Source organism: Ixodes scapularis, unplaced genomic scaffold (assembly GCF_016920785.2).
Source record: "Ixodes scapularis isolate PalLabHiFi unplaced genomic scaffold, ASM1692078v2 PGA_scaffold3__209_contigs__length_174095766, whole genome shotgun sequence".
NCBI classification, from domain to species: Eukaryota; Metazoa; Arthropoda; class Arachnida; order Ixodida; family Ixodidae; genus Ixodes; species Ixodes scapularis.
The window spans coordinates 132,528,200-132,556,153 of NW_024609868.1; the positions used below are offsets into that span (position 1 = coordinate 132,528,200).

Below are 27,954 nucleotides of genomic sequence, written 5' to 3' on the forward strand. Positions count from 1 at the left end.
GTGAAGTTTGTGGCCTTCGATAGATGCTACGATGCCTAGAGCAGCACCACCTAGAGACAAGGCCAGAGCGCTCGTAGGAGGAGGCAATCCTCAAAGTAAGGCCTCATCTTGGGCTTCTGCCATCTTTTGCTGTCCTTTGTTTCCAAACAGTCGGTCATTCGAACGCCAAAGTGCTCTATTCAAAATGTTAAGGAATACGGATTTTCAATTCATCCCTTTCCATAATACATGTGCTTTAAAAAAAGTCAACATATATTTTTAAAGTATTCATGAGGTTAGAATAGCAAGTTTGTATATTATCTCTGCAACGACAGGAACGAAACTACCTCCAGTAACCAGAGGCCGACTGTCGTTGCATTTTCGCCGAGAGAAGCTGAAACCACAGGTTCCTCGATTCAGCGTATTCAGTCGGTCCGTTTCGGACATCTTGTCGTCTGTTTGCGGCACTCAAATGCCTACTACAGAGAGCGGCAAAATGCTGCAAGAAGAGTAGGATCTGCATACATGTCACCGGCGACGCCAAGCACAACGGCGCCGTCTTCTGTTATATAAGGCGCTGTCGGCTTCGGAAGGTGGTTTAGTTTATTCAGGGTAGTGTGGCTCGCTTCTTTTGTCAATGTAATACACGCCTGTTCTTCTGTTGTTATTTTGTTGCATGGCTTCTGTGTTTTCTTTCGGCAGTGGCGAACGGCTTCTCAAAGTCTCTTGCATTATGTCATCATCCCCGAATTGACCGTTGTCCGAGTCTGAGGTGGTAATACTCATGCTTACGTTTGGTGGTAGCTGGATTGCATGGATACATTTGGCAGATTGGAACTTTAAAAAGCGCGAAATGCTTTTTAAAAATAACCCCAATCCCAAAGGTTTACCGGCCAGTTCGTTCATTTGTCCCCGCATAATCCGCTACATTTTGACGGGAAAGCAGCATCACGTGACGTGATCTTACGTCACGTGACCCATACACCCTAGAAAAATTGACGGCACCTGACCTATATGCCAACTTATTTTCCAAATTTTGCGAGAAGATTTAAGTCTTCTGGCCAAAACATCAGTTTAGCTTCCCGCTAAAATTAGCAGAAAATTGACGTCACGTCACCTATGTACTAATTCAGTTACCCGCTAAATTTATCGGGGAAATTGACACCTTGTGACCTAGACACCAATCCAATTTACCCGCTAAATTTAGCGGGAAAATCGATGTCGCGTGACATGACGTAACGTGGCCTATGCAACTATTCAATTTCCTCGTTAAATATTGCGGAAAATTATATGTCACGTGACGCACCAATTCCTTCACCAATTTCCATGGTGCCTATCGTGCGTTATTGGACTTAAGGGGGCCTTGCAATCATATTTAAGCGTCTCCTTTTTTGGCGGTTTCCAGGTCTCTTAGAGTTCGGGCAAGCCAGCGGGAACGGAGAGAGTAAAGGCCTGATCATACTAGCTTACACGCGTCGCCAGGCGGCGCCGCCGGCCGGCACCGCCGGCCGGCGTCCCAACGCGAGCAGTCCACATTGGCCTCCATTTTGCGGGCGTCACGTGACAGCACTGGCTCTCGCGATCGCGTGTGTGCCTCCCGTTAGATTTCCCGCTCTTTCGCCGTCTGCTCTTCGTTAGAATCCTCCGTTTTGGCCAGGTATCGGCTCTCATCTTTCGCATATATCAGCATCGAAACCGCACTCGCTGCCTACATGGTAGGAGTCCATGATGATCTGGTGATCAGCGTGAATGGGATTATCCTAGCCTGCTCGTTGACCTTGCCACGTCGCCGCGCTCTGAAGGGAAGGCGGCGCAGGTTTTGGGTCCGGCCGAGTTGGTTCTACCGAAACACCGAAGGACAGATCAGTGCTTTGCTGCCCCGGCGGCCCGCCAGAGATGAAGGATACTTTCGAAAGTGTCACCAAATCAACACGACATTCGTCAAAACACAGACGACATGCAACAAGTGCCACGGAGAAACTCGCTTGTAATTCCGACTCCTCTCCTATAATTTCCCAGCGGTTGTTCTTAGCGTCACTATCTGGGTAGTCTGGCTGCGTTTTTGCATCTAAAAAGGGGAACAGTCGCACAGTTTCAAGGAACCGCTTCGTTGCGGAAGGCATCGAAGGGAAATAGGAATAGCAGACGACACGACACACGTCCTTCGGAACCTGAAAGGCGTGCGGAGGACCAGTTTGAGCGTTGCCAAGGCATCGCGACGTCACTATCTACGCCATCTCCCATTGGCTCCTCTCTTCTGCGGCGAGCGGCGGCAAGCTCTGAACCACGCAAGGAGTGGTTCGCTCTGCGGCTCCGTACGTCGCGCCGTTGGAGCCGAAAACTGGGCAACCGGTAGCGCCGGCCGTCGCACCGCAGACCTCCGCAACGCCAATGTGGTCGTGCCTTAACTAAATATCAGTGCGTCCTATTTTAACCGGACGACGCGGAAACCTCCTCCACCGACGAGGGCGATCAGCGGTACTAAAAGCGCGCGAAATGTGAGGTATTTGGTCCTGGATTTTCTACTGGTCAGAGCCGCTAAAAGCTTCTTTTTGATCGAAATACAAAATATAAGTGGCGCAAACCATTTCAATTATTGATAAAAGTAGTTTTTGTTCAGTATGTTAGACCAGAAAAGAAACGAATGCAGTTTATATAGTAGGGAAACAAAAAATTACACGTCAACATACCCGCCACCACGCGGTGGAAAGGGCGGCGCATAGTAGAAAGGAGTGGTGGGATCAGGCGCCGACACGGAAAGGTCCCGGATCTACGCGGCGGAGCTGCGGTCGTATGGACAGGAGGATCCGACCGGCTCCGACCGCTCCGAAGGCCTCCGGGGAGAAGCTTTAATTTTGTCTTGCGGATCGGCCGTTTCGCGGTATGGCAGCGGGAAGTGGCTCCCATTTCGGACTGATCTTCACCCCTTGTTTGCTGGCGTTTGTGGCCAATGAAGTGTCATGCCGAATTAGTGTTTATTCGCGCAGCAAATGCAATGAGAGCCGCTCTGGCTGCCAGCAGCATGCAGCCTATCCAGAACATGCTTTAGTGGCGTCCTCTCCCGCCGTCGAGACGGAGTGCGGCAGCCGTGAGCGCTTGGTGAGCTCACTACCCCTCCTGTAGTCCACGGCCACTCAAGCAACCAAGGACGTCATGAGGGAGGTTATTTTTCGCTAGTTTTTGTAATTCTAATTTGCATATAACTTTTCAAAGAAAACAAATTTTGAGAAAAGAAAAGCTTCACTAAGTTATGCGTTCAGTGCGCTCAGGTTCGGTGCAAATTAAAAACCAGTAAAATAGTCCTTGCACGGCCCCTTTAACGTAAAGGTAGCTGCCAATTTTCGTTAGACGTTTCTTGGTCGCATGGGATGGTATGTGAGCAGAGTAGTGCAATTAAAAGTATGTGTCGATGTAGAATCATTTTCGCGTCTTTTTCAAGAACTGCGAGTCTCGATGGAGCTAGTGGCTCATGAAGAACTTCAATTCTCTCGTTAATATTTATGTGGCGGAAAAAATGCCATTTCGCTAAAAGGAATATTTAAAAATACATGATTACAAAACGATAAGCGGAAAATTATATTATATTAGTAAATGCGCGTTGAGACTGAAATATTAGAAATAATAAATACGGAAGACGGAAAATACATCAACTTTCCTTATAGAGAATATTTTGCTACTTTTACTCGCCATCGGTTTCATTCTGTGAAGTAAAAAAATGGTATATATTTCTTTTTTTTCATATTTTTTGCTGAAACAAGGCAGCATTAATTAGCACTACTTTCTTTTATTGTTTGAAATAGTTCCCATAAGCCATTGGTTCTGCATGCATTACATTGTTACTACGAACTGTCTTGCAATGTCGCATTAGACGGGGTCTAGTCGTTTCACGGGAATTATTGTTTATAAAACATCTATCTGTCCGAGCGATTTCAGCGCTGAAACGTTTGTGTAAAAACATCTTTCTCTAGGCATTGTTATACGTATTTCTTGTGATCACACAACACAACAGGCAATAATTATTGTCGTAAATAATTAACGTTTGCCCGTGTACATTTATTGAACTTAAGGGCTTTGCATAATAATCATTATAACAAATAAAGACTGACTGAGTAAGTTATAACTTTTTGGTATAAGGGCAAATCAATTCACAATAAATGGGCTTAGGCGTTCTGCGGAGCAACATTGTTTCGAATGCAATAAAGTTTATTCCCTTGTCGGTCTCATACTTCTACACAACTTTCTAGATGATACATATTGCCTGTGTCTTTAATTATTTTTTTCTTATTTACCACGGCACTTTTACGCGCGCTACCTCCACCTCAGAGCTATCCCGGTAAGCCCTGCCCGACCCGATCGCCTCCAACCGTGGCGTCATGGAAGGACTGCAACGGCCTTGACTCTGTGTAGTGTTGTCTAAAGGCCGCCAGGCATCACCTAGTCACTGATAACACCGCCTACATGACAAGGCTGTAGTGCTGACACTTTTACGTCACCAACGAAGGCCAACCCCGGACACAGATTGGAAACGTGTGTTGCTTCAGCGCACGGGCTCAAGTATGGGCCGGGCGTTGACGCAGTCGTCGTATCCCATCTGTGACCAGCGTTGTCCTTCGCTGATGCCAAGATCTCTATCAGCATTATCGCTCTGTTATCAACGAAGTTTGGCCAAATGTGATACGCAGACCTTCCGCATCCCCCTGTCTCTTTTGCAGTATTGTCAATTTCTAAGGGCCACTCGGTAGCACACTACGTGTCGAAAGCCACGCCTGCTCACATTTTGTTTGTACAAGAATAGCATAAGGTAGCATTGCCAAATCTAAGGTAGCATTACCAAATCTTAGGTAACATTGCCAAATATTTTATTCTGAAACTTTATGCATACTTCTCTCTGCCTGTCCGAACTCGCCGACTTTAAAATTGCCTTTAAGGATTCACGGACAACTCAGTTCAAAGCGTGTTACAATGTTAGCGCCGTCACGGCGTCGCGACCGGTAGTCTCATGCACTGACCACAATTTCACTGAGCATTCGTAACGACTTCAACACTATGCCATGAGCGTACATTATGACTCCAGCTATTTATGATTATTAAATTGAAACCATTAACTATGTTAGGTATCCAGAAAGGACTCATCGTGACTTGAAAACCGCTAAAAGAAACAGCCACCCACATGAAAAATATTGTACTCTAGACAACACTGCAATCCACCGAAGTTCAAAGGAATTACACAAAATTCGCAGCGATGGTCATCCGCATGACGTGTTACTTGATAACGACGTGGCCAAATCCCGCACAGCACGTAATGACACCGTGATGTAACTTTAGCTGAGGTCACGTCGCATGCTCACACGACCACGTCACCCGTAAAAGCCCGTGTTATTAAGTTTTTTTGTTTCTTTTTATTTTTTCGAGACAGCCTGATTTTGCAAACAAACAAGTTATAGCATTACGTTCAGATACATTCCCAAAGTGCTATTATGTCGCTTATTTTTATTGGGATAGACTTACCTTGTTTTCGTCAAAGACCCGGAAAACCAGCGATGCAAACTTCGAGGGATCTCCTTGAGGGAAAAATTGCTTGTATATCCTCAGAAAACCCTAGAACGAAAAGAGCGGCTGTAAGCCAATTACATGCCGAGTACACATCTCTATATATCAGAGCTGTTAGGGACTTTCAAGAGGAGATAAACACATTTAAAGCTTTGCTTTTGTTTCAAAACCCTAAAATTTTGATTGGAATCACAGAACAAGCAAAACAAAACGGGGCAAATAAAAACTTACTCTGAAATCCTGCAAGCAAAATACTCATAGCGCGTGTTTCGAGTGCCGAGAGTAATGTGGCAATTGGAAATATTACGTTAATCTTGGGAAAATCTTAGATCGATGTTCAGTGCGGGTGTCTTACTTAATTTGGCGTCAGAGTTATGGTGATGACCGACATAAGAACTTACAGGATATATTTAAATAGCAATATAATATGTATTTTTGTTCTTAGAAGTGTACCGTTCACTCTAATGTTTTATCATTCCATAATTACAGTAATTAACCTAAGGGGGATTCAAAGACTCACACGATAAAATGTAAAAGGGCCCCTTGGTGCAAAGTATTTAATGTTACGCATCTATTTCCCATACTTCGAATACCAAGAGCAGTATATTGTAATTAAAACAATATATTCCACAACGATACATTTTAATTGAGCATCTGTAGTGAGTATTTAACACGACCAGATGCGTGTGCTTCAAGAGGGAAATGGTTATAGAGTGTTTTTTCTTGGCTCTAAAGATTTGTCTTAAAAAAGCCGTGACAGTCATTTTCATCTGGTCTCCCCAGGTATGCGTTTCGGCCAGAGGTGCATAAAGTAGGTGTCAAACGTCACTAAGTAAAATAATTATCTACAATGTGTTAAATCACGTATTGTGATTAGGGAAGGATAAGCATGCGATTTCAGTGAGAAACTCGCTCAGTGTCATAAACCAAGACTCAAAATAAGTAAATTTAATAAAGTATTGGGACACGTGGGAAGCGCGGCAATTCGCTGCAATTACCCCTGATAAAACGGGCTAAATACCGGCGGCGCAAAAACGAGAATAACAGGCGAAACAATCAGCGCGTTTTCGCACGCCCAGCTTTGGGACTGTTGCACGCGTTGTAACAATACCGCGACCCCGCGCTTCCCACATGCCCGAATATTTGTTAAATTTAGTTATATAGGAAATTGCAATTATATCCAGCAAGTTTCTAATTGAATACCTCTGTGTATTTTTATTAAATAAAAAAATAACGCGTAATTAACTCACTTATCGTGACTATTCGCCCCCTATATTATGGCGCCTTGATCGAATAAGTCTCCTGCGCAGACCGTACTAGTGCAGCTTCCAATACTTTTTATGAAAATCGCTCAATCCTAAACAACACCCTGTATACCCTAGCATTGTATACAACAATATAAAAGAAAACACACAATGTTACTTCAAGTGTTACAGAAGACCGCCTGCAAAGGTGGCTAATGCATTTTAAATATTTTAAGAGTGTTTGGAAGGTAGCTCTGGCGAGGAATGCTTACAAATAATTAAATATACACGTACTTTCGCAGGTTGAGTTTACAAATCAAAGTGTTGGTTATGTATATGCCGAAATCTTGTTTCTTGCAAATCGTACAGATATTTTGTTTCGAATGGTTAGGGGTCTCAGTAAAAAAAAGTCGGTAATATATTCGGGGAACGTAACTTTATATACGTGATTATCTGTTCTGGATACTGACACAGAAATCCGTTCCTGTAATTGGGCAGTTGTTTATTACAATTGCAGGATGTATTACTTCTTTACTTTTTCTCCTGCCCAGATTCGCCATGATTTATTGTGTATTTTTTCTTAACCATTCGCGTTATTTCTAGCTGGTAAGAGAAGGCTTCTATATGAAGTCACCAAGACGTTTGTCGAAGCTCGTCTCAAGGTATTTTTTCATTTGTGAAAGAGATCAATGGTGATTTATACACCTGCCAACCAAAAACATCACAAAGTGAATGCGTTCAAGGCGATTGCTGAATACATCTTTCTCTGACGCCTAGATGAGTGAAATCCGTCAACACTGTAAACAACTTATTAATTTTTGGTTCACTCATATTTATGACGACTAACCTTGTACCTTTCAATTTCATCCGATAGATTAGCGAATGTGTGATGCTTTGGAAATGTAATTTTTAATGGATTGTGGATTGTTTGCTTCGAGCCTTCACACGGGCAAAATAATAGGAACAAGTATTGCCAGCACATTTACTACTTATGCCACTGTTACAGATGATCTTATTTTATATAGTTTCTTTTTGTTTTATATTCCATCAAACAAAACTTAAGTAAAGGCGCCCACAATACAGCAGGACAGTGTTGTATGTCTCGTCACCTTCAGTTTCCGTAAAGGTTTACCTACGGGTGTGTTGTTAATACGCATACGAATTTTTACAGTATTAGGTTGTGATATTTAATTCACTTATATGTTTTTTATGATTAGCTCTTGTTGGCCACAGGCATCGTCCAATTGTCAAATAGAACATTAGCAGTCTCTTTACAACATTGCTCTGATGCTTTAAAATCAGTCAGAAGTCTGAACAAGCAGAAATGAGTTTTCCGAGTCTCGCTCAATACACTGTGGATTCTCCAAAATTATAGGTCCTGAATTCAAATTTTCGGGGATTGGGCTTATTTCATGTACTTTTATATCTTGCAGAATGTAGAACAGCACTAAAACTCACCGAAATATGTTGAATTCGTCTTACTTTAATAAGCACATTAGGACTCTAAATCAGAATGATATGGGATCTCGATCGTCACTGTTGAACACATAACGTTTCCGCATATTATTTACATACCAAAGCGTAAACCGATATATATAAAAAATACATTTTGATGTTACTCTTCTTTTAGCCTCGTGGGCCTCCAAAAAGCATTGTAAAGCGTAATGCCACAAATTAGTTAAAATGGTAAAAAATAATAAAACTACTTCAATTAGGCTTATTTTCAAATAGATTAATAAGGCTAATTGAGCAATGTTTCCGACCTTGCTTCCACAGAGTACTGAGTTTTTTCTGGGGTTTATCAGATCATTGTTACGACTACATCGGTGATACCTTTCGAATTAACATTGAGGCAGATAAAATAACATTGTGTTCACTTAACAGAAAAGCCCTTATTTATACATGTTTGATTTGGGAACGAAACTCTCATTTTGTGTGACAAACTAACCTGCTGGAAGAAACACGTTGTACTAAAAAAGAAAAGTAATGCGGCTCACCTGTTCTGTTAGTTGGCCATTCGGACAGTCTTTTAGGAAGCCTTTGTACCTAGAAGAAACGGTGGAGATTTTAGCTAAAGCATTAGAACTTCGGAAACACTTTCAACCTAGTCACACATTTCATCAGCTGAATCTCTAACTCAAAGTAAAAAATGGAAGCGCTTTTAATTCCATACAAAAATATCCTCTGCGCTGAGAGAGAAGAAAAACACATTCGTAGTATCCTTAAACATGCAACAAATTAAGCTTTTCACAAATATATTTGGTGCCTAATGTACCACCATAAAATTCTAACATATACAGTATGATTTTTTCAGCTGCACCAAATTTAAAAAAGGAAACGTGACAGAGTCATTTAAGCCCTTTGGAAGTGTTAATGGCCATGGCGGCCTCTAGAAAAATGGTGAAATTATGTAATTAGCTAAATAACTAATGGTTTTAATTAACTTTTTAAATTTGCACTCGAGAGCACATGATATATTTAGAAAATCAAAGCTCGATTGCAATATGCTCTAGTCCTGCCATCAAAGTTTGATTAAAAAAATTCTAGACATAAAATTTAAAAAAAATCCTAGTAGGCGCTACGGGGTCAAGAAATGTCGCTTTGGTGCACAGCGTCAAACCGAAACTAAACGAGAAAGAGCGCCGGTAAAGTGATCGCTCCGCCTTTCCGGTCTCGGTGGATCGTCGTTATCACAGTCAGCTTCGCCCAAGTAAGTGGAGCCGGCCGCGAAAATAACAAATCGCATGCCCGAAAGGGCGGAGCGATGACTTTACCGGCGCTCTTTCCTGTGTAGTTTCGGTTTGATGCCATTTACGAAAGTCACTATTCTCGACCCCGTAGCGCCTACTAGGAATTGTTTTACCCAAATTTGACGACACGGCTAAACCATATTGTGGTCGGTCTTCAATCCACTAAATACATTATGTGCCTTGAAGTGAAAAATTAAATAGTTAAACATTTTAGTTAATTATCTAACTAATTACCTAATTTCACCTTTTTTCTAGAGGCCCCCATGGCCATTAACATGTTTCCAGTGCTTAAATTACTCTATCTCTCGTTGCCTTTTTTTTTTCAAAATTTGGTGCATCTAAAAAAACACCCTGCATTTATTACTTTTTTGCATAAAAAAAAAAAAAAACAACCTATTTTGCATTGACATAATTTACAAGCAAAATTATTGAAGTTTAAAAGAAACTTTTTCGAACGAGAAGCGCTTGCCAGAATAAAAATTTTGCTGACATAATATAAAAATTAATAAGCGCAAAGGTTAGACAAAGGACAAAGGACAGAATATGTAGCCAGGACACGCACTAACTCACAACTGGCATTTTAATATAAATTTTTCTATTCAAACGCCAATTGTGAGTTAGCGCTTGTGCTGTCAACATGTTCTGTCATTTGTCCTCTGTCTGACCTTTGCGCTATTTAATTTTTATATCATGCATATCCGACTAGCCCACGACAATATCTTAGCACACTTGCTGACATAATATTCTATATATTATTCCTTACAGCATACCTTATACAGTATTACCAGTTCCATTAAATTTGTCTGCATAGAGTTTTTACTCAGTTGAAAAAACTTCTAAACATCTTTAAAGAACAGTACGACCATTATTATATTTTAACATATTACAAGTCATGGCAAACTTCATTCGTTGCCAAGATATCCCGCCAGAGAAACGTTGGACCACGTTGACCTGTCCTTTTTTGCCACTTTGCATGCGCGGAAAAAATGATTTAGAATTTTTTATCTTTAAATACATTACTATTCTAGATTACACTTAGCTGAAAGTACGCACTGGTAAAATATTCCAGCGTAAACCTACGACAAAATTCAGGAAATAGATTAGCAACCTTGTACTGTTCCTCAGCACTTACTTTAGCTGCAGAACGAGCGCACGAGAAAAGTACAAAATATAACCAAAATAAATATATTCACTCAAAGTATCACAAATTTAATTTTTATACATTTCTACATCCCTTCACCTCTCACATGTAAAGATCGTAGCACGAAATATTATAAGACTGAGTAAAGCTACCGCGGCATGGTATTCTAAGTTTACCTTCTGGCAGCATAACTACGCATTATCTGATTGACACCCGAACAACGCACTTTGCTTAATTCTTTGATCCGCATCTACTCTATAGGTTTGTACAAGTTGCGCTTTCTTGGGAGAACTAAAGGTCGTCAAGGCCTGCACCACATGCAAAATTATCACTAAGCATGTTAAAAGAAATACTGTTAAATGAAACACAGCGCATAAAATATATAATGGGACGTTTGGTGCCTTTGACATTTTAATTCGTATCTAAGATGCACAACTCGAGATCTTCACATGAACCCTTTTTTCAATCTCGTGTGTGTTTCCTTGGTTCTTTTTTGGTTGGTCCACATTCCCCGGGCCTTGCAACTTAAAACAGGGCATCTTCCTTGATACACTGGTGTACGTAAATAAGTATAATAATGCTGTACACGGTAGTGTGAATTCTCCTTCACCTTGTTTTCTAGAAAGCGCATGCGATGCAGCATTAGTTTAAACCTAAATATCTCTTTACAGCGCGACCAACGTGCTTGTTTTATACACCTTGTTTTGCAGCTGGACATCGTTCTTTTCTAAAATGGTATGAAATGCGATAAACTAGGTTCTCCATTTTTTTTTGTGATTTTATATGGCCCTTTTGATCGCTGACAAACACTGTACATAAAATCTAGAATAATGTTACATATTTTGCTCGTATAGAGGTTTTGCAACCTTGGCCTACAAACGAAGTGTCACAGTTCAAATATTCATAAAACTATTTTAGTATACGTTTTTCTTTACAAGATATATTTCGTTGTGGACGTACTGTAATAGCATACAGGCTACTGCGCCGCTGAACATCGACATTAGTTTATTATTTTTAGGCGTGTAATAAAGGCATTCATCTTGTGTACTTCCACGAATTTGTTATAAATGTAGGACATGACAGCGTCCACGGTGGCAACACCCGGTTTTTTATATTACCAGATGTTCATTGCTGTTTGCCTTCACTCAGTAGACCACGCACAAAGGCAGGCTGTGCCACAGTATAAATTCTAAACGCCTTTATACCGAGAAAGAGCATCAACCCAAAGTACCGCGACTTGACACGAGCATGTCGTAAACGTACGAAATATGAGTCTCAACATCCTGTACCGCACGTATACTTCGGGAATAGCTGCCTATGTTTCTTTAAAACAGTTATTTCAAAATTTGACTTTCTCGAACGCATTGTTTAAATAAATGCATCCATGGTAAACAGAACTAATATAAAGAAGCAATCTCCTGATTTTTCAGAAATCAATATGCCACTGGAAAGCAGAATATTATTATTTTGGCATACAAAGCGGCACAGTAATTAAAGAATATATATTTTATACTTAGTGAGCAACGTGCCTCATATACTGAACACCTGAACAACATATAGCAAAACCTATGCGTGTACAAATCATTTTAACTTCAATGAACTCATGAGACGCACGGGCACGTTTGAACAGGTAATACCATTATATCGATTTGTAGACCTCTGTTCCGCTCATAAGTAGATCCAAACAAGTCTTCTCAAGAAGCGCTTTATAAATAAAAGCTTTTCTGCTTGGAGCGTGGTTCATAAATTTTCAGGAACCACAACCGTTCCATTTCCCACGCTGTGACGTAAATAGGCAGGTTCAAGCTGTTACCCAAAACGTGCTCGAGAAATATATTGCACTGCAAGGAGCAAAAATCTGGGAAAATAGGTGCCTCATCAAAACAACGAACCAAAAGGATTGTTTTTACTCTCACAGCCAGTAGATTTTCTTTCTTTCTTTTGTAGCCATCTTGCAAATAATGGGGTGGAGCCACGCAATGGACATTCACGAAAAAGAGGTTAAACGTGTGTGCTAAACGCAGTACCTAGGGAAGTGCCTATGCATTTCTGCAATTATATCAGCGCAATATACATATATAGGGTTTCTTTCGATTGCGACGAAATTTGTTAGGGAGAGTCTTCATATATTTCGAAATTAATATGTGAGCATTCAACTATTAGTACAAATAAAACTTCGCTTAAAGCTGAGACAGCTGTTTTTAATATATATATATATATCCCCAACGCAAGGCGTTCAACCCGACCCTAGCAAAATTCAGGCCGTTTCTGACATGCCCAGGCCAACCACCCAAAAAGAAATTCGAACTTTTCTTGGACTTTGCTCCTATTTTCGACGTTTTGTACTCGGATTCGAATCCATAGCGGCACCCCTGCAGGATCTTCTAAAGAAATCCTCACACCCATTTTCTTGGACATCGCAGTGCGAGGCTGCTTTCAACCAGCTTAAAAATATTTTAACATCTGCCCCGATACTTCGGCATTTTGATCCTACTGCCCCAACAGAACTTCGCACTGATGCTAGCGGCTTTGGAGTTGGGGCTTTGCTCGCACAAACCAAGACAGGTTTCGGTGACTACGTTGTTGCCTATGCAAGCAGGGCTCTCACAAAACCAGAACGAAATTACACCGTAACTGAAAAAGAATGCTTGGCAGTCGTCTGGGCAGTTGCCAAGTTCCGTCCATATCTTTATGGCCGAAAATTCAACGTTGTGACCGACCACCACGCGCTTTGCTGGCTGTCATCTTTGAAAGATCTCACGGGACGCCTTGGTCGATGGATGCTGCGGCTGCAAGAGTACGACTTCGTTGTTCTGTACAAATCCGGCCGCAAACATGCCGACGCCGATGGTCTCTCTAGATGTCTTCTGCACTCTGAACCACCAGACCTACCTGACTCTGATGAAGACCCTATCACCTTATCCGCGTTATACATTGTTGACATGGAGCAAGAACAAGCAAGAGATCCTTGGATATTTAAAATTTCGGCTGTTGTCAGAGACCCTGCATCTTCCCCAAACCGCTCACTACAAAGACAGTCCAAGCATTTTCGCATTCGAAATGGCCTTCTCTACCGGCGCAACTATTCGCCCGAAGGCTGCCATTGGCTTCTTACCATTCCTCGTCACTTGCGACGTGAGGTTTTAGAATGCCTCCACAACGACCCAACATGTGGTCACGGAGGTCTACTCAAGACCTAAAATCGGGTACGCTCACGGTACTACTGGCCAGGGCTTTATGGAAGCGTCCAAAAGTTTTTTGAAATCATGCCTCTCATGCCAACGCCGTAAGCGGCCTTTATATTAATCTCAAGGCCTGCTTCAACCCATTCCGTGCCCAGAACGACCATTCGACCGTGTCGGAATAGATCTTTTTGGCCCACTTCCTCACTCCTCCTCTGAAAATCGCCGGATCATCGTCGCCATTGATCACCTAACGCGTTATGTTGAAACTGCTGCTTTGCCTACCGCCACAGCGGAAAATGTGGCCAACTTTCTCTTACCAGGTTGTTCTCCGTCATGGAGCCCCGAAAGAACTCCTCAGCGACCGCGGAACTGTGTTTCTCTCTAAAATCATCCAAGAGGTCTTGCGAGCTTGCAGTGTCGTCCATCGAACAACATCACCATATCATCCGCAGACCAACGGCATGACCGAGCGCTTCAACCGAACACTTGCCGATATGCTCGCCATGTACATTTCCCCCGATCATCGTAATTCGGACAAGGTTCTTCCGTTCGTAACCTTCGCCTACAATACCGCCGTTCAAAGCACTACTCAATTTTCACCATTTTTCCTTCTTTACGGAAGGCAGGTCTCTTCAACGTTAGATCGCTTGTTACCCTATTCACCCGATCCTTCTGAATGCCTTCCAGTCACCGAAATCAGAAATCATGCTGAACAATGCCGCCAGCTAGCACGAGCACGCACGACACACCTGCAAGGACAGCAAAAAAGCCCTCACGATGATACATCCCAACCAACTTCTTTCATACCCGGCGATCTCGTCCTTTTGTGGATTCCACAACGCCAACCCGGTCTCTCCGAGAAACTGTTATCAAACTACACAGGCCCATATCGCGTGCTTCGTCGGACCTCACCTGTAAACTACGAAATTGAGCCTCTCTCCCCACCTGCCGATCGCCGCCGACGTTCTCGTGAAACGGCCCATGTCAACCGCCTTAAACTCTACTGCCCCCCTACTGACCACACCTAATCCCAGCTTCGCCAGGATGGCTATCTCTACCAAGAGGGCATTGTGACCAAGATGAGATCTACGGTGCGTTGGGGAAAAACGCGGAGGCTGAGGGAAGACGAGGAGGAAGAGGTTCGTTCGGGCAGAGCGCGCGACTAGCTGGATTCCCAACGGCCTTTCTCTCAACCTAGCTACCACACTGTAAATAATAAACCCCCATCAGTTTGTAACATCGTTTCCTTAAAATATATATATATATATTTGCGTGCGTGCGTGCGTGCGTGCGTGCGTGCGTGCGTGCGCGCGTGCGTGCGTGCGCGTGCGCGTGTGCGTGTGCGTGTGCGTGTGCGTGTGTGTCTGTGTGCAGAGCGCTTCTTGGCAAGACTTGTTTGGATCTACTTATGAGCGGAACAGAGGTCTACGAATCGATATCATGGTATTACCTGTCCAAACGTGCCCGTGCGTCTCATGAATTCATTGAAGTTAAAATGATTCGTACACACATAGGTTTTGCTATATCATTGCAGGTGTTCAGTTTATGAGGCACGTTGCTCGCTAGAAGTATAAAATATATTTTTTTAATTCGTGTGCCGCTTTGTATGCTAAAATAATAATATTCTGCTTTCCAGTAATATATTGATTGCTGAAAAATCAGGAGATTGCTTGTTTATATTAGTTCTGTTTACCATGGATGCCTTTATTTAAACAATGCGTTCAAGAAAGTCAAATTTTAAAATTAATGCTAACAGCGAATATATTTTATAAGTCGCTCTTTATGAAAAAAGTGGTATGAACGAGCGTAATAAACCAGCCCGGCTATGGACGAGTTCAGGAACAAGATTCAACAACGAGCTTCAAGGACAACCATCAGGAACGAGGAAAAAAATACTTTCTAGGGCGGCTCGAACCCTGGTCGGTGTGGTGCGTAGCACAGGTACACTGCAAACATGGCACTCCCGACAAAACGTGCCTGCTAAAGTGGTGTGGCATCACACCATCCGAGCGCTCACCCCATTGACCTCTCGCATCGAGCAAGAACCACATAAGATAGCGCCTGTGCGGAACGCTGGTTTGCTTGGTCTCGCCCCGATTAACATACGTGGTGTGGAATGTAATAACTAGCAAAAGCCGCACAAGAAGTATGGTTTCTGCGGGACGCATAAGTGATCAAGATATTTTAGCATTTACGGCTATTTTTGTACAAAATCACAAACTTGTTACCCTAAGTACTTTGCCTTGTTTAAAGATTGTCGTAAAAACTTAACCGGCGAAAACTTTGGCAAGAAACAACCATTATTATATTTACTCGTCAACGGGAGGCTCAAGCAACTTAGTCGTTCCCGCCATTTCATTTGGGTCACACGCGGACGATAGCTTTGTGATTCATGGTCCCCATTGAATGGAGGTGAGCGGCTCGATCCTTCGGTTCTCAGGATACTTGTAGATAAGTGAAAAAAAAAAATCGTGTTATAGTTATCGCAATGTAGTTCTAAACATTCCACAGTTGCCGCGAAAATTTATTTAGTGTATTACAATATAAGCTTGCAAGGACATTGACACTTTCTGAGCATCAATGATACAAAAAGCAAGATATATTTGATGTGAAAATTAATTTGTGTGCTTAGGGATCAGAGAATGTTCTCCTTCATTGAACAAATGAACGGGACAACTTTTTTTAAAATATTTAGACATGATGCCCGCTTCGCCGGCGGTTACCGAAATTCGGGCACGAAAAATAAAATATTTTTCGTATCTCTTTTTGGGGACACTGGATAAAAGTCTGCCATCATGGCAGATTTTCATCAGCTCGACTCCAGACTAATTGTCTTTAAGCAATCTAATGAAAAGCTTTACAAACCAACAGTGACATTTGTATTCAAATATTTTATGGGACAAGCACATTTAATAGGTTCCGACCAATCACATGCAACAAGCAACAAAGCAAATTCTTAGATTGCTTGCTTCCACCTGCTTTTCCCGTACTAGTCAGTTACTGCTTCAAGTAAACAAAAAAACTAATGAAAAAATCTTGATATTAAGAAACGGACGGCGCTGGTTTGGTCTTCATAGGAAGTACTATTCATTTATCCAATAAGTTGCCAATGACTATCCCATATTTGACAACTTTAGAAGCTTGTTAGCACTCCAATAGAAAAAAGTACCAAATTCATCCAGTGGGCTGCCAACGACTGCCCAATATTGAAAAACATTGTAAGCCGACGGGCACAACTTGAAATGGTCTCCAACTTATTCAATGCCTAATTGATATTGGACAACAATAAAATACCATTGGTGCTTTATTTGAAATGGTATACAATTTATTAGATGGGATGCCAATGACTGCCCAATATTAGACAACAGTGGAAGCACATGCGCAGTAAGTTGGAAGTGGATCCAATTTATCCTTTGGGGTGCCATTGACCGACCAATATTGGGCGACATTATAAGCCCAATGGCACCACATTGGAAGCCGTTTCTACTTTATCCAATGGTTTCGAAATATTAGTTAAATAGAAGATAAAGGGGGCCAATAATGACCCTATTTTTCCGGCATTTCCAATATTGCTTACAAAGAGAACGAAATGGGCCGATGATGTCCAGCTTTTTCCAATTTTTCCCAATATTGGCCCAATGACCTCTGCTGCCTGGGCCGTAGTCGTTGCCCCAATAAACGAGACGGCATGAACGCCGACTCCTATCATTTACTTTTAAATTGTTATATCTTAAATTTAAAAAGAACGTAATCTAAAAACTGCCGAGAATAATATATTTATTCTCGTTACTACGAATGTAACTGAGAACGACCCATAAAACGCAATAAATGATAACGATCCCTCAGGAAGACCCTTCAACTCTGAAGAGAGTTGTGACGCCCTTTAACAAAGACATTGTATACTAATGTCAGAGCGCTCCGCGTCACAATGTGCAAGTAGGTTTACTATCCCTACATAAACAAGACCGCCTCACCCATTAAAGTCTAAGTGCAAGCACCCAACATAAAACTTCCCCGATGTTTAGGTCGTCCAGCTAGCGTCCTCCTTCCGCCCGGAGGCTTTTGTAGAATTTTTGTTGTTAGAACAGCACATACATTTCCGTATCTTATGTAGGATTTTTTGTCGTTGGAATAGCATATACATTTCCGCATTTCTTGTTCCTGATTTAGTCTATAATCAGTCCATTGCGGAATTTTTTTGAACGCTTGAGGTATTCAGGTGTAAACTAATTAGTCATAGAACTTAAAAGTGTGCTTTAAGCGTCATGACTTCGCTAGAAATTTGATATTCTGTGACACTAGATGTAATGTTACGTTTTCACGGTTTTATCTAGAGTTACCAGAAAACGCTTTGTAGCTGTTCCTGCTGATTTAAGACAGAGGGATAATTTTTGAAATGCTGACAGCCAGATAAAATGCAAATATATTTCCAGTTCCATAATCCAGATAGCGAAAACATATAGGGTATTATTTTTAAGCTTTACAAATTTCTTTAAAAACAACCTTGAAAGCAACACTTGTGTGGTTTATGCAGGTGCGTTTTGCGGCCAGTAGACATAGTACAAGGAACCAATCGCCGTGATTAGTCTGCTAATTAAGTAAAATTTGTTCATTCACTCTTTAATTAGTAAAATTAGACCTATGGTTCCAATAAACTTATTGGACGTCATCGAAAACCACTAAATCAACTTTTTAGAAATATTTATTAATTTAGTTATTCATTTATTTAATTCAAATACCCTCAAGGTAAATAAATTGAAGAGGTGCGTGAGCTATAATTATTTACAATGTGCACATGTTGGTCAGAACATTCTTCAACAGGACGATATCAGTGATGTAGGCTGTCGAGGCGGGAAGGTGGTTCCAATCCATGGACGTTTGACGCATGAAAGAATATTGAAATAAGGATGTTTCGAAATTTGGAATGCTGACCTTATGACTATGATCAATGCGAGCGGAGATGTAGGATGGTGGATTAATTAGTTTTCGACGGTTTCGGCGATATAACGCAGGGGCAGCATTTTACGGTGTTCTGAAAAAATGCTCAGTTTGGACGCGTTTCCAGGTTTCGGTGTTTTATCCGAGCGCATGTCTGCGCCCTTGGTCGTGCTCCCCAGTGGCTGAGACGCGCAACACACGTGCACCCTACTCCCGCCCTCCTACGAGGAAGCCGAGAGGCTATCTTTGAGCCGCGACCACCGGAGAGCAGGACTGCGGGCGCAAAGATGCGCTCCGATTGGAAACCGAAACCTAAAACCGCGTCCAAACTGAGCATTATTTTACAACTCCATAAAATGCTGCCCGTGTCATATCTTTCTAAAAAAAGCTGATTTAGTGGTTGTCGATCATGCTTAGCATGTTTCTAATTGGAGCCATCTCCTCATATTCACAAAATTAAGAGTTAGTTAACAAATTATACATAGTTATTTGAGTGTTATTACGATTATCACCCTATATTATGTCCTCCTGGCCGTATAACTCACCTGCACAAACTGCATAGGTGTAGCTTTCACGGCTTTTCCAAAACAAAGCTTAAAAAACACACCCTGTATATTATTTTTGTTCGGTAGGAAGCCTATCGCGTTTTCTTTACACATAAAACAACGCCGGAAGTGAATAAGCTGCCAGCATCATAATTATCAATACCCTCGTTACATTTTTTTTAAGCTTCTGTTTTTAATTATTTTTGCGTAAGTTTGTCATGACCGTTTTTCTCATATCTTGTCTATCTTCATGTCTTTAGTTGCCCACTTCACCCTTTAATGCCCTCTGGTCCATGAAGAAACAATCAAGTTAGTGAGTAGTATTCATTTAAGTAAGTAACGAGTAAGTAAGATAAGTAAATAAGAGAAAGCCAAATATAAGTAAGTGCAAATAAGTAAATAAATAACTAAATAAATGCCAACACAAGTATTGTTTCAAACAAAAAACAGTACTAAATAAATGCCTAGAAACTATAGATATAGATACGCGAAACCTCAAAAAAATATGTCAAAGCGAAACTCGTCAAATATTCAACACAAGCATAAAACTTGCTCTCCATTCAATAAAAACATTACTTTTGTGATGGATAGTTCATTAAACACTTCATATTTATTTTTTTTTGTCTGCTTGCCACATACTTGTACGTAAATAATTACTCTACAATAGTTACTGTAGTATAACTACTTGTTTGTGATTGAAAACTTTCTATTGCATATCTCTTTGGGTAATTAGTAGTTTACTTTAAATACTTTCGCTTAGTAGTGTCAACTCTAATTACTAATTACTTTTTAATTTACTTGCATTTTCTTATTGCCAATAAACGTTTGCGCGCAACAAAAACAAAAAAGGTATGAGAAGGTTGGCTGATATTGGTAAAAGCAGAGAGGACCTAAAGTCAAGACAATCAAAAGAGGAAGCAACTATTTGAGAGCCTGAACGACTGTTGAAACCTTACCCGTAGGTGCGTCTGGAAGTGTGAATTCACGTGGGGCTGGGTAACCGTGCTATTAGCACAGAAGACTGGCGTCTCTTTGTGTCACTAAAACTCCAAGGGACAGAGAGTGCGCACCTTTGAAAAAGGGTTTGCCCCCAACCCCCCTGCCCCGGCCCGAAGCAGACACACTTGCACATTACGCAGCACACTCATCTCACCCAGAGGAGGGAACAAAATGCAGAATCCCCTCTAAAGCTTGTGTGCACGGCACCCTTCAATTTTACGCTTGGCCCTAAACGTCATTTGCAGTTTTGTGCTGGAATTGAAAAATAGCGTGTTTTTTTTTTTCTTTGTATTTTGCAGGTCGAGATGGTGCTCTTTAATTTGTTTCTATCTTCCCATGGACAAAAATGAGAAAAAAACGAACTGGAGACTTTTTTCAAAGATGCAGTGTTTGAGAATGAATTCGGTAATGGCGTGGTACGGAAGGAAACCGCAGGAAACAATTCGGTACCGACGTGGAAGACGTGGAAGGAAGGACTGCTTGGCATTGACCTTTGCTCAAAAAAAATACAAAAATATTAATACATTATAGGATACCTCTCCTGATTATCGTACTAACGAAAATCCTTTGCATGTTTTATTCCCAACACAACCTCCTGACAATTTGTGGGGCAAGAAGCATGACACAACCTTTGGTTTTAGAAAACTGAACTTTTAAAAAAGCGAGAAGAGCTCTATCAAATCGGTAAGAAAGACCACAGGAATACGCACCGCATTTTAGTTTTTGTAACCAAGTGCTTACAGGCATGTCTTTTGCGTTGTTGTACAGCTTAGCACAACATTATCCTCTCAGTAAACTTTGAAGTCTGGATGGTGTCTCATTCGTAAAAAGGAGCTGCGCTTTCTACGAATGGCATTGTTTTACATTCAAATTACCGACAAATCAATGCCAGATCTTTGTGTCATACGAAATAAGTCTAGAGTGAAAGACAAAACGCCAAGTGCGTCACGTTGAAGGTTGCCCCATATCACCCTAAGCAATTCTCCAAAACACAGTTTGGCATGACGCCCAGTCGACGTCGTCAGGCCATCTGTTTTCCAGTGCGTCCCAAAGCCCTGAATTTGACAGCTCTCCCTAATCTAGCGCAAGCTCGTTTCCAGGTTCCCGAATTGGCAGCGCGCACGCTTAGCATATTTTCCCGAGATTCTCACTTTGGGAGCGGTCCCGTTTTATTACTACGCTAGTTTTCATGGCGCTCCTACATTTCAAGATGATACATAAAATCGCAGGAGAATTTAAAGAAAAGGAATCTGGTCAGGTTCAGTTTTGTATTTGCCGTAGCTTTCAACAAATCAGAACGATAGACAGAAAATAGTCCATCGTGCGCATTCCTTTTCGTGCTTGATGTCATGATAGCGGGGAGAGTGAAGCCGTTCCCGTGTTTCCGTATAACCTGAGTCTGCGCGACACGAATTGAATTTGCGGGCTCCATTCCTCTGCTTCTCAAAGATGTGATACGGCGAGTACAAATGATAGAACTGGCTTAGATGCAACTCCTGACAAACGTAAAAAAGGACGAAAGAGTGGTTGAGAACTTAAAGTAGACAACTATAAAGAGCGGCTGAAGGCAGATAGGTGTCTTGGAAGTATAGTAAAAAATCCAGTCTCCGCATGCTACGGTATAGTCGCAATTTTAATTGTTTCGTTGGCCCTAGAAAGACGGAAATGATTCCCAAGGAAACAACAACGTCTACAAAGCTGGTAGAAAAATGACTCGTTCAGACTTTACATATACAACGACCTTGTATGTCTAGAAACTAAGTGATATTAAAAAAAAACACAATTTGTTTACTTCCAGGCGCAAGTTTTACTATGTAAAATGTTAAAAACTAACAACTCGAAGCTCGTAACTTACTTGATAGTGTATCGGAGTACTTGATTGGAACAATGCAATCTCGCCTGTTTTCATTCTTCTCTCCATAGTTCTTGACGAGCCTCAACCTCCACCTTTAAAGCATTTCGCTCTATTTGTTTAACTACTCATATTACAAGTTTTGGAAAACCGAGCTTTACACCGTACGAACTTCAAACGCTTAAGACCCCCTCAATGACCAAAGGATATGAAGCGTAAAAGTCTCCACTTCCCCTAATATTCAGGGATGACTCACAGGCACTGTCTTTTTTAGATATGTCTATATAATGTAGCCTCGTACGTAAACATATCGAGTCTCTGATGCTGTAATTTTGTTTAAAGGGACACCGACACCCCTCAAAATATTGTTTCCTCTTTTGTCAGGCGATTCATTATGGTGTCAGAACACTACCCAATTAATATTTTGCTGCAGAGTTACGTATTTTTTAATAAAGCCAAAAAAAGCAACTGCTCGAAACCGAAATGGAAACTGCCGCACCGCACGAAGAAGTGGAGAGAATATAGCGAGTGGCGGAAGTCACGTGGCTACACCCGACCCTGCGGGGTTTTTTTTTTCTTTTCTTTCTCTCTTTCCGCACGTAGCAGACGAAATACGTTCGTTTGCCGTGCGATTCCTTTGCAGTTATGTTTGTTCCGCTCGCTGTTCTGTACTTCAAGATGAGTTGTTTTGTACATTTAAGGGTTGGCAATTAGTAGTGAGTGCCCAAGTGCCGTGGACGATTCCCGTGATCGGCTCCGAAAAGAATACTCCCAAGATGTTGCGTGAAGAGTTGCCTCGCATGTCCTGCATCTGAAAGTAGCACTGTGCGGCAGTGTGCACAAGTTTTCGAAAGATAAACGGGTCGGGATTAATGGCTGGCTGCAATTCCTGTAGAACAGTTACGCGAAGCTCGGAAAGCGGACGCTACCCGATTCATATGCTCCTTGCATTTTGTGGAAAGTGACTACATTGAGTTCGCAGGTGTCAAAAATGGAATCCCATACCATTTAGTTCAGCGACGTATCGTCCACAACAGTTGTTTTTTTCAGTGATAATTGTGAAAAAGAGTGAAAGCCGTTTACAACTCCCTGTAACACCGAATTAGAGCGCAGCTCTTGAGGAGGAGGAGGGAAGGGTACTGGGGGGGGGGGCGAAGTGACCTGGGGGGGTCACGTGACCTTGGGGGTCACGTGACGATGCCGATGACGTCATCAGTGACGCCACTGATGACGTCATCAGTGATGATGACGATGCGGACTCTGATGACGTCATCAGCGATGATGACGATGACGATGCGGTTGTCGGTGACGTCATCAGTGACGTCACTGATGACGTCATTCGTGATGATGACGATGACGATGCGGATGCCGGTGACGTCACCAGTGATGTCACTGATGACGTCATCAGTGATGATGACGATGACGATGCGGATGCCGGTGACGTCATCAGTGACGCCATCGGGGAGGTCACGTGACCTCGGCGGGGGTCACGTGACCCTGGGGGTGGTCACGTGACCTCGTGGAGGGTCACGTGACCTTGTGGGGGGTCACGTGACGTCGGGGGTGACGTGACTTTGGGTGTCACGTGACCTTGGGGGTCACGTGACCGTGGGATGACCTTGGGGTCGCGTGACCTTGGGGTGACCTTGGTTACGCCGACGCCGACGCCGCTCAAGCCGGGAACGGGCCCCTAAGAGCTGCGCTCTAAAAAGAAATGTAAACATCGCAAGATCCTTGACCAAAAAAAAAAAAAAAGCTACACCCAGAAAAAGGGATCGAACCCGTGCCCTCTGCTTGAGAAGCGGACGTCTTTCCACTGAGCTAATATTTTTTTTTTCTTTATTTCGTACATAAAAACAGGCTACCCAGGTCTTTCGAGCAGCCGTTGATTAAAAATCTTTCATGTGAGACAGTTTGTCTAATACAGGTGCCCATTCGGGCGAATCATTCCCATTCATTTCGCGTACACTCTTCACTTGGGTCACGAGATCAGTGAAACACATGGCTGCAGTTTTCGGGTTGGGCTCAGCAGGGGCGACCGCCTCATCTGGAGAATCGACGAGCCGCGGGCCGAGTGGTGTTGGCCGAGCAACATTCTGAGGCAAACAGAATCCTGTCCTCTCGAGGCGAGATCCGTACAACAAGCTTTGCTTGCTGCACGAATAATAAAAAAATGGCAAGACTAGAGCAGCGCGTTGCCCAGAAACAGGGACGTGGGGCAGATGGCGAGGTTCGAAGCGGGAGCGACTCGTTCCGGGAACCGGTTCCTCCATGGGGGACGGTCCCCAAAAAGGAAAAAAAATAAACAGAACCATTTTGCTTTTCACCAGAGTCGGTCGTCTTCTCTTTTTCGTCGTCAAAAACACGAATAGCAACAGCAGCCCACACTGCGCTTCTCTTCGCACGGTGATGGGGAGAGGGTGGAGGGCCGCGGCTCCAGTGGTCGGCGGGATAAAGTGGTAATCCGGGGAGGCCACCAACTGTGGGGGAAGCCATTATAGCCATTTTGTCTCGGCTTGTGGGTGGTTACCTTGCTACCGCCGCCGCTGCCACGGATGTCTGAAGCGGACCAATTTCCTCCAGGAAGGTGAGCATGGCTTTCAGGGCTCGCCCCTCGGTCAGTTTTGATCCGTGGAGTTTCTTCCTTGGTTTTGCAGGTGAACCCCAGTTCGGCGTTGGCCGCATTAAGCACCGCTCGAGCGCCATCGTGTTCAGCGCGTTCAAGGAGATGGTGGCTTGTACCGGCCTACGCGCCGCAAGCCTGGCAGTCGGGGTCAGCGTCCCACCGCATGTTGTGCCTGCGGACCGGGATCATGGCACTGTGGGTCCTGAGACGGTTGATGACGGCCGCTGTCCGGCCTTGTTCCTTGCGCCTCTTCGTCCGTCGGGCTTCAGAAGCATCCAGCGAGCGAAAAATACACCGAAGACGCCGCCGCGACGGCCCCAGGGACGACACAGTGATTGTGCTCAGGATTTTTGAATGGTGGCAGGTGCTGGTTGCGAGTTCGTGGTTTTCGCTAAACGTGCTTACTGAGACTGTGTATGTGTCCGTGGGGTGCACCTGCTCGGTTTTGTTAGCTGAAATACTGCATATAAGAAATTTACCCAGCGGCATTGTGAGTACTTTAAAGTATATTTTTCTTTGTGATAAAAAAATTAGTTCTCCAAATTTGATATGATGTCTTTCGTCTACAGCTGCTTGCGCCATGTTTGTAAAAACGTTGTTTTTTATCGTCTTCTTGGGTTATAATATGCATGTACAACTAAAAGTCCGGAATAAAGTTTCAGTAACGTTTTCAACTGCTTTTTTGTCTGTGGTTCAGTCATTTGGGCGTCTAAAGGGTTGATGAGCTAAGAGATTTGTGAAGAGGGGTCTGACGGGTTGAAGGGTTTTTCTATGGGGTATCCCTGAAGGGTCTTTCAGTGGGGTATTTTTAAAGAGTTTTGATGGCCTGTGAGGTCCCATAATCCTTGAAGGTTGATGGGCCCTTTAGACCTATTTTCAATAGGGTAGAAGTTAAACGAATATTCGCTTACCACGCAGCACTCGCCGGGGCCAAACTAAACCAAGAAAAATGCCAGACGCTTCCGTTCGCCAAATTCCCTGATGCTTCTGTGGCGTCATTCCCTTTGTACGAGTGGTGAGAGTACTTAGGGTACTCATCACAAAAGATGGAGTAGCGCCTGGTACATGTGAGGAAGTGCTTGAGCACGCAAGGCAACAAGTGCAAAGGGTCCAAGAGTTTGATCTCTCTTCCCGTGATAAAGAGTCATAAAATGGGTCATTTGTGGGAAACTGTGGTACGCGGCTAAAATGTCGGTTCCTCCACAGGCAATGACACGTATATTTACGTTATTGATATTTGCGTTCTTTTGGGACCGGAAAACCGAACTTGTCGCCAGGCCTGCTCAGTGCCTGATCCGTGAAAGAGGTGGCTGACCAAGCAGCACAGATTTGGCCAATCATTGGCCGATGGCAGGCAATGGTCCTTTGGCCAGTGGCCACACAGGGGCCAGCCATTGGCCGATGACTGGCATTTTCTGGCTATTGACCAATGGCCACTGGCCATCAGCCATCGGCCAAGCATTAGCCGATGAATGGCCATTCTATGGCCACTGGCCAAAACACCATCGCCAGCCATTGGCCAATACTTGGCCCAGTTCCGTGCTGCATGGGTGGAGGATACTGTGTGTAGCAAATTTTGGAAAGTTACATATCTTGACGTGTGTGCTGGACCAGCTGGATTATGTCGTGTATCCAGGCCGCGCCCTACCTTTTTCACTGGCTGGGACATTTACGACGGGTTCTCCTTCCTCAGGTACTGGAAAGTTTGTGTCCCGCGGCAGAGACTCCTTTGCCGTACTACGCCATGGCTGTTGTAATCCAAGGCTGGGTAGCTGAGGCGTTGCCGGACGTCAGCACCCAAGAGACAGAAACATCGCCTATGTGTGAAGCCATTTGCACGGTTGGCGTGTCTTCCCAGCACCAAGCTCAGAGCTCCTGGGCGTCCCGGGAGAGCGTGTTAACTTGGTATGTACTCGGACAAGCCCTACCAGAGACAGGTAACCTACCAGAGACAGGTTAGCACGTTGCGGAGTCACCGCGACTGATGGTGGCCCCCCATGTGCTTTCCCAGTAACAAATCAGCCTGTATTCTACACATGTGTAGTCGCGCAAACTTCTATAGCACTGGTGTCAGGGATGTTTGGGACCCGCTACACCTCCCAAGGGTGTGTGCGAAGTCTTTTCGCAAAGTTCGTAGTAATACTTTCCCTCCAAAGTTTTCGGGAGTATATACAAATAGGGCCGCTGTTTAATGCCGTCGTTTTAGGTCCATGTTTCCAATGCTACGAACGCTATGGAAAAGAAGGCAGACCACCTGGACAAACACTTTTGGACCCTAAATGAACAGGGATTCCTCACGTGTAGGGACTATCGGTTTTTGCTGTGAGTGGAATCAGGTTCTGCATGCGCCTCACAACTCTCCCTCGCTAAGTAGGATGTAAAGTTAGGAGGTCTGGCCTGGCGCTGCTGAATTTGTACTTATGAAAATAAAATGTGTTTTTTATGAACGAGAAGTTCTCTGGGCCGTCAAAGACTGAAGCACCGCCGGGTGGCGTCTGCCATAAAAGTGGCATATAGAAATCATCAAAGGACCGTTTGTGGCGTTACAAAATGTATTGTTATAGCTAATTGCGTATATGAGTGGGTGAGCGCGATTACTAATTTCTATATTGAAGCTAAACTATACATTCCCTAGGGTGGTTAAACAATTGACCGTTTTACGATTGTATTTACCATTGCACTGTCGGCAATAAAAAATATTTCCCCAAACGAACAATTGCCGTGCCAGCGAAAGTTCAAAAATAAGTACTGTAGTCACGCCAACACAGCAGGATGGAGATTGCTTGGCATGTGCCATATTTGTAACACAGCGCCTGTGGACAGACAGAAACCATTCCCAAAGCACGCTTTTCAAACGGCGGGGCTCTCCATCTAATTTTTTTTCAGTAAGACAAGACTGTTCAGATTTTGCGTCCTCTTTGAGTACAGCAATATCATCGTTTTAGTTCACCGCATTACAGTCATTAGATGTGTTAGGACGCTGGGCTGGAAGTGATTATCGATGAAAGTGCCGATGTATCAGGAACAATTATTTCGAGAAAAAGAAAAAAAAAACAGTTGTCGTCCAATGCATGTCCGAGATTAAAAATTGGGAACAACGCAAGCACTCTCAATCCCTCTGTATCAGCGGTAACGCAGTGCCGTG

General features: G+C 43.1%; 1 protein-coding gene across 1 annotated transcript in view; it reads right to left on the reverse strand.

Annotated features, from left to right (window-relative positions):
* LOC8029481 (frequenin-1) overlaps positions 1–27,954 on the reverse strand; it is a 141,357-nt gene that overhangs the window by 105,153 nt on the left and 8,250 nt on the right. The window contains exons 3-4 of the mRNA XM_042292885.1: positions 8,771–8,819; positions 5,488–5,577 (exon numbers count right to left, since the gene is read on the reverse strand). Of these exons, the coding sequence (XP_042148819.1) occupies positions 5,488–5,577; positions 8,771–8,819 (139 nt within the window). The remainder of the gene's footprint in view (positions 1–5,487; positions 5,578–8,770; positions 8,820–27,954) is intronic.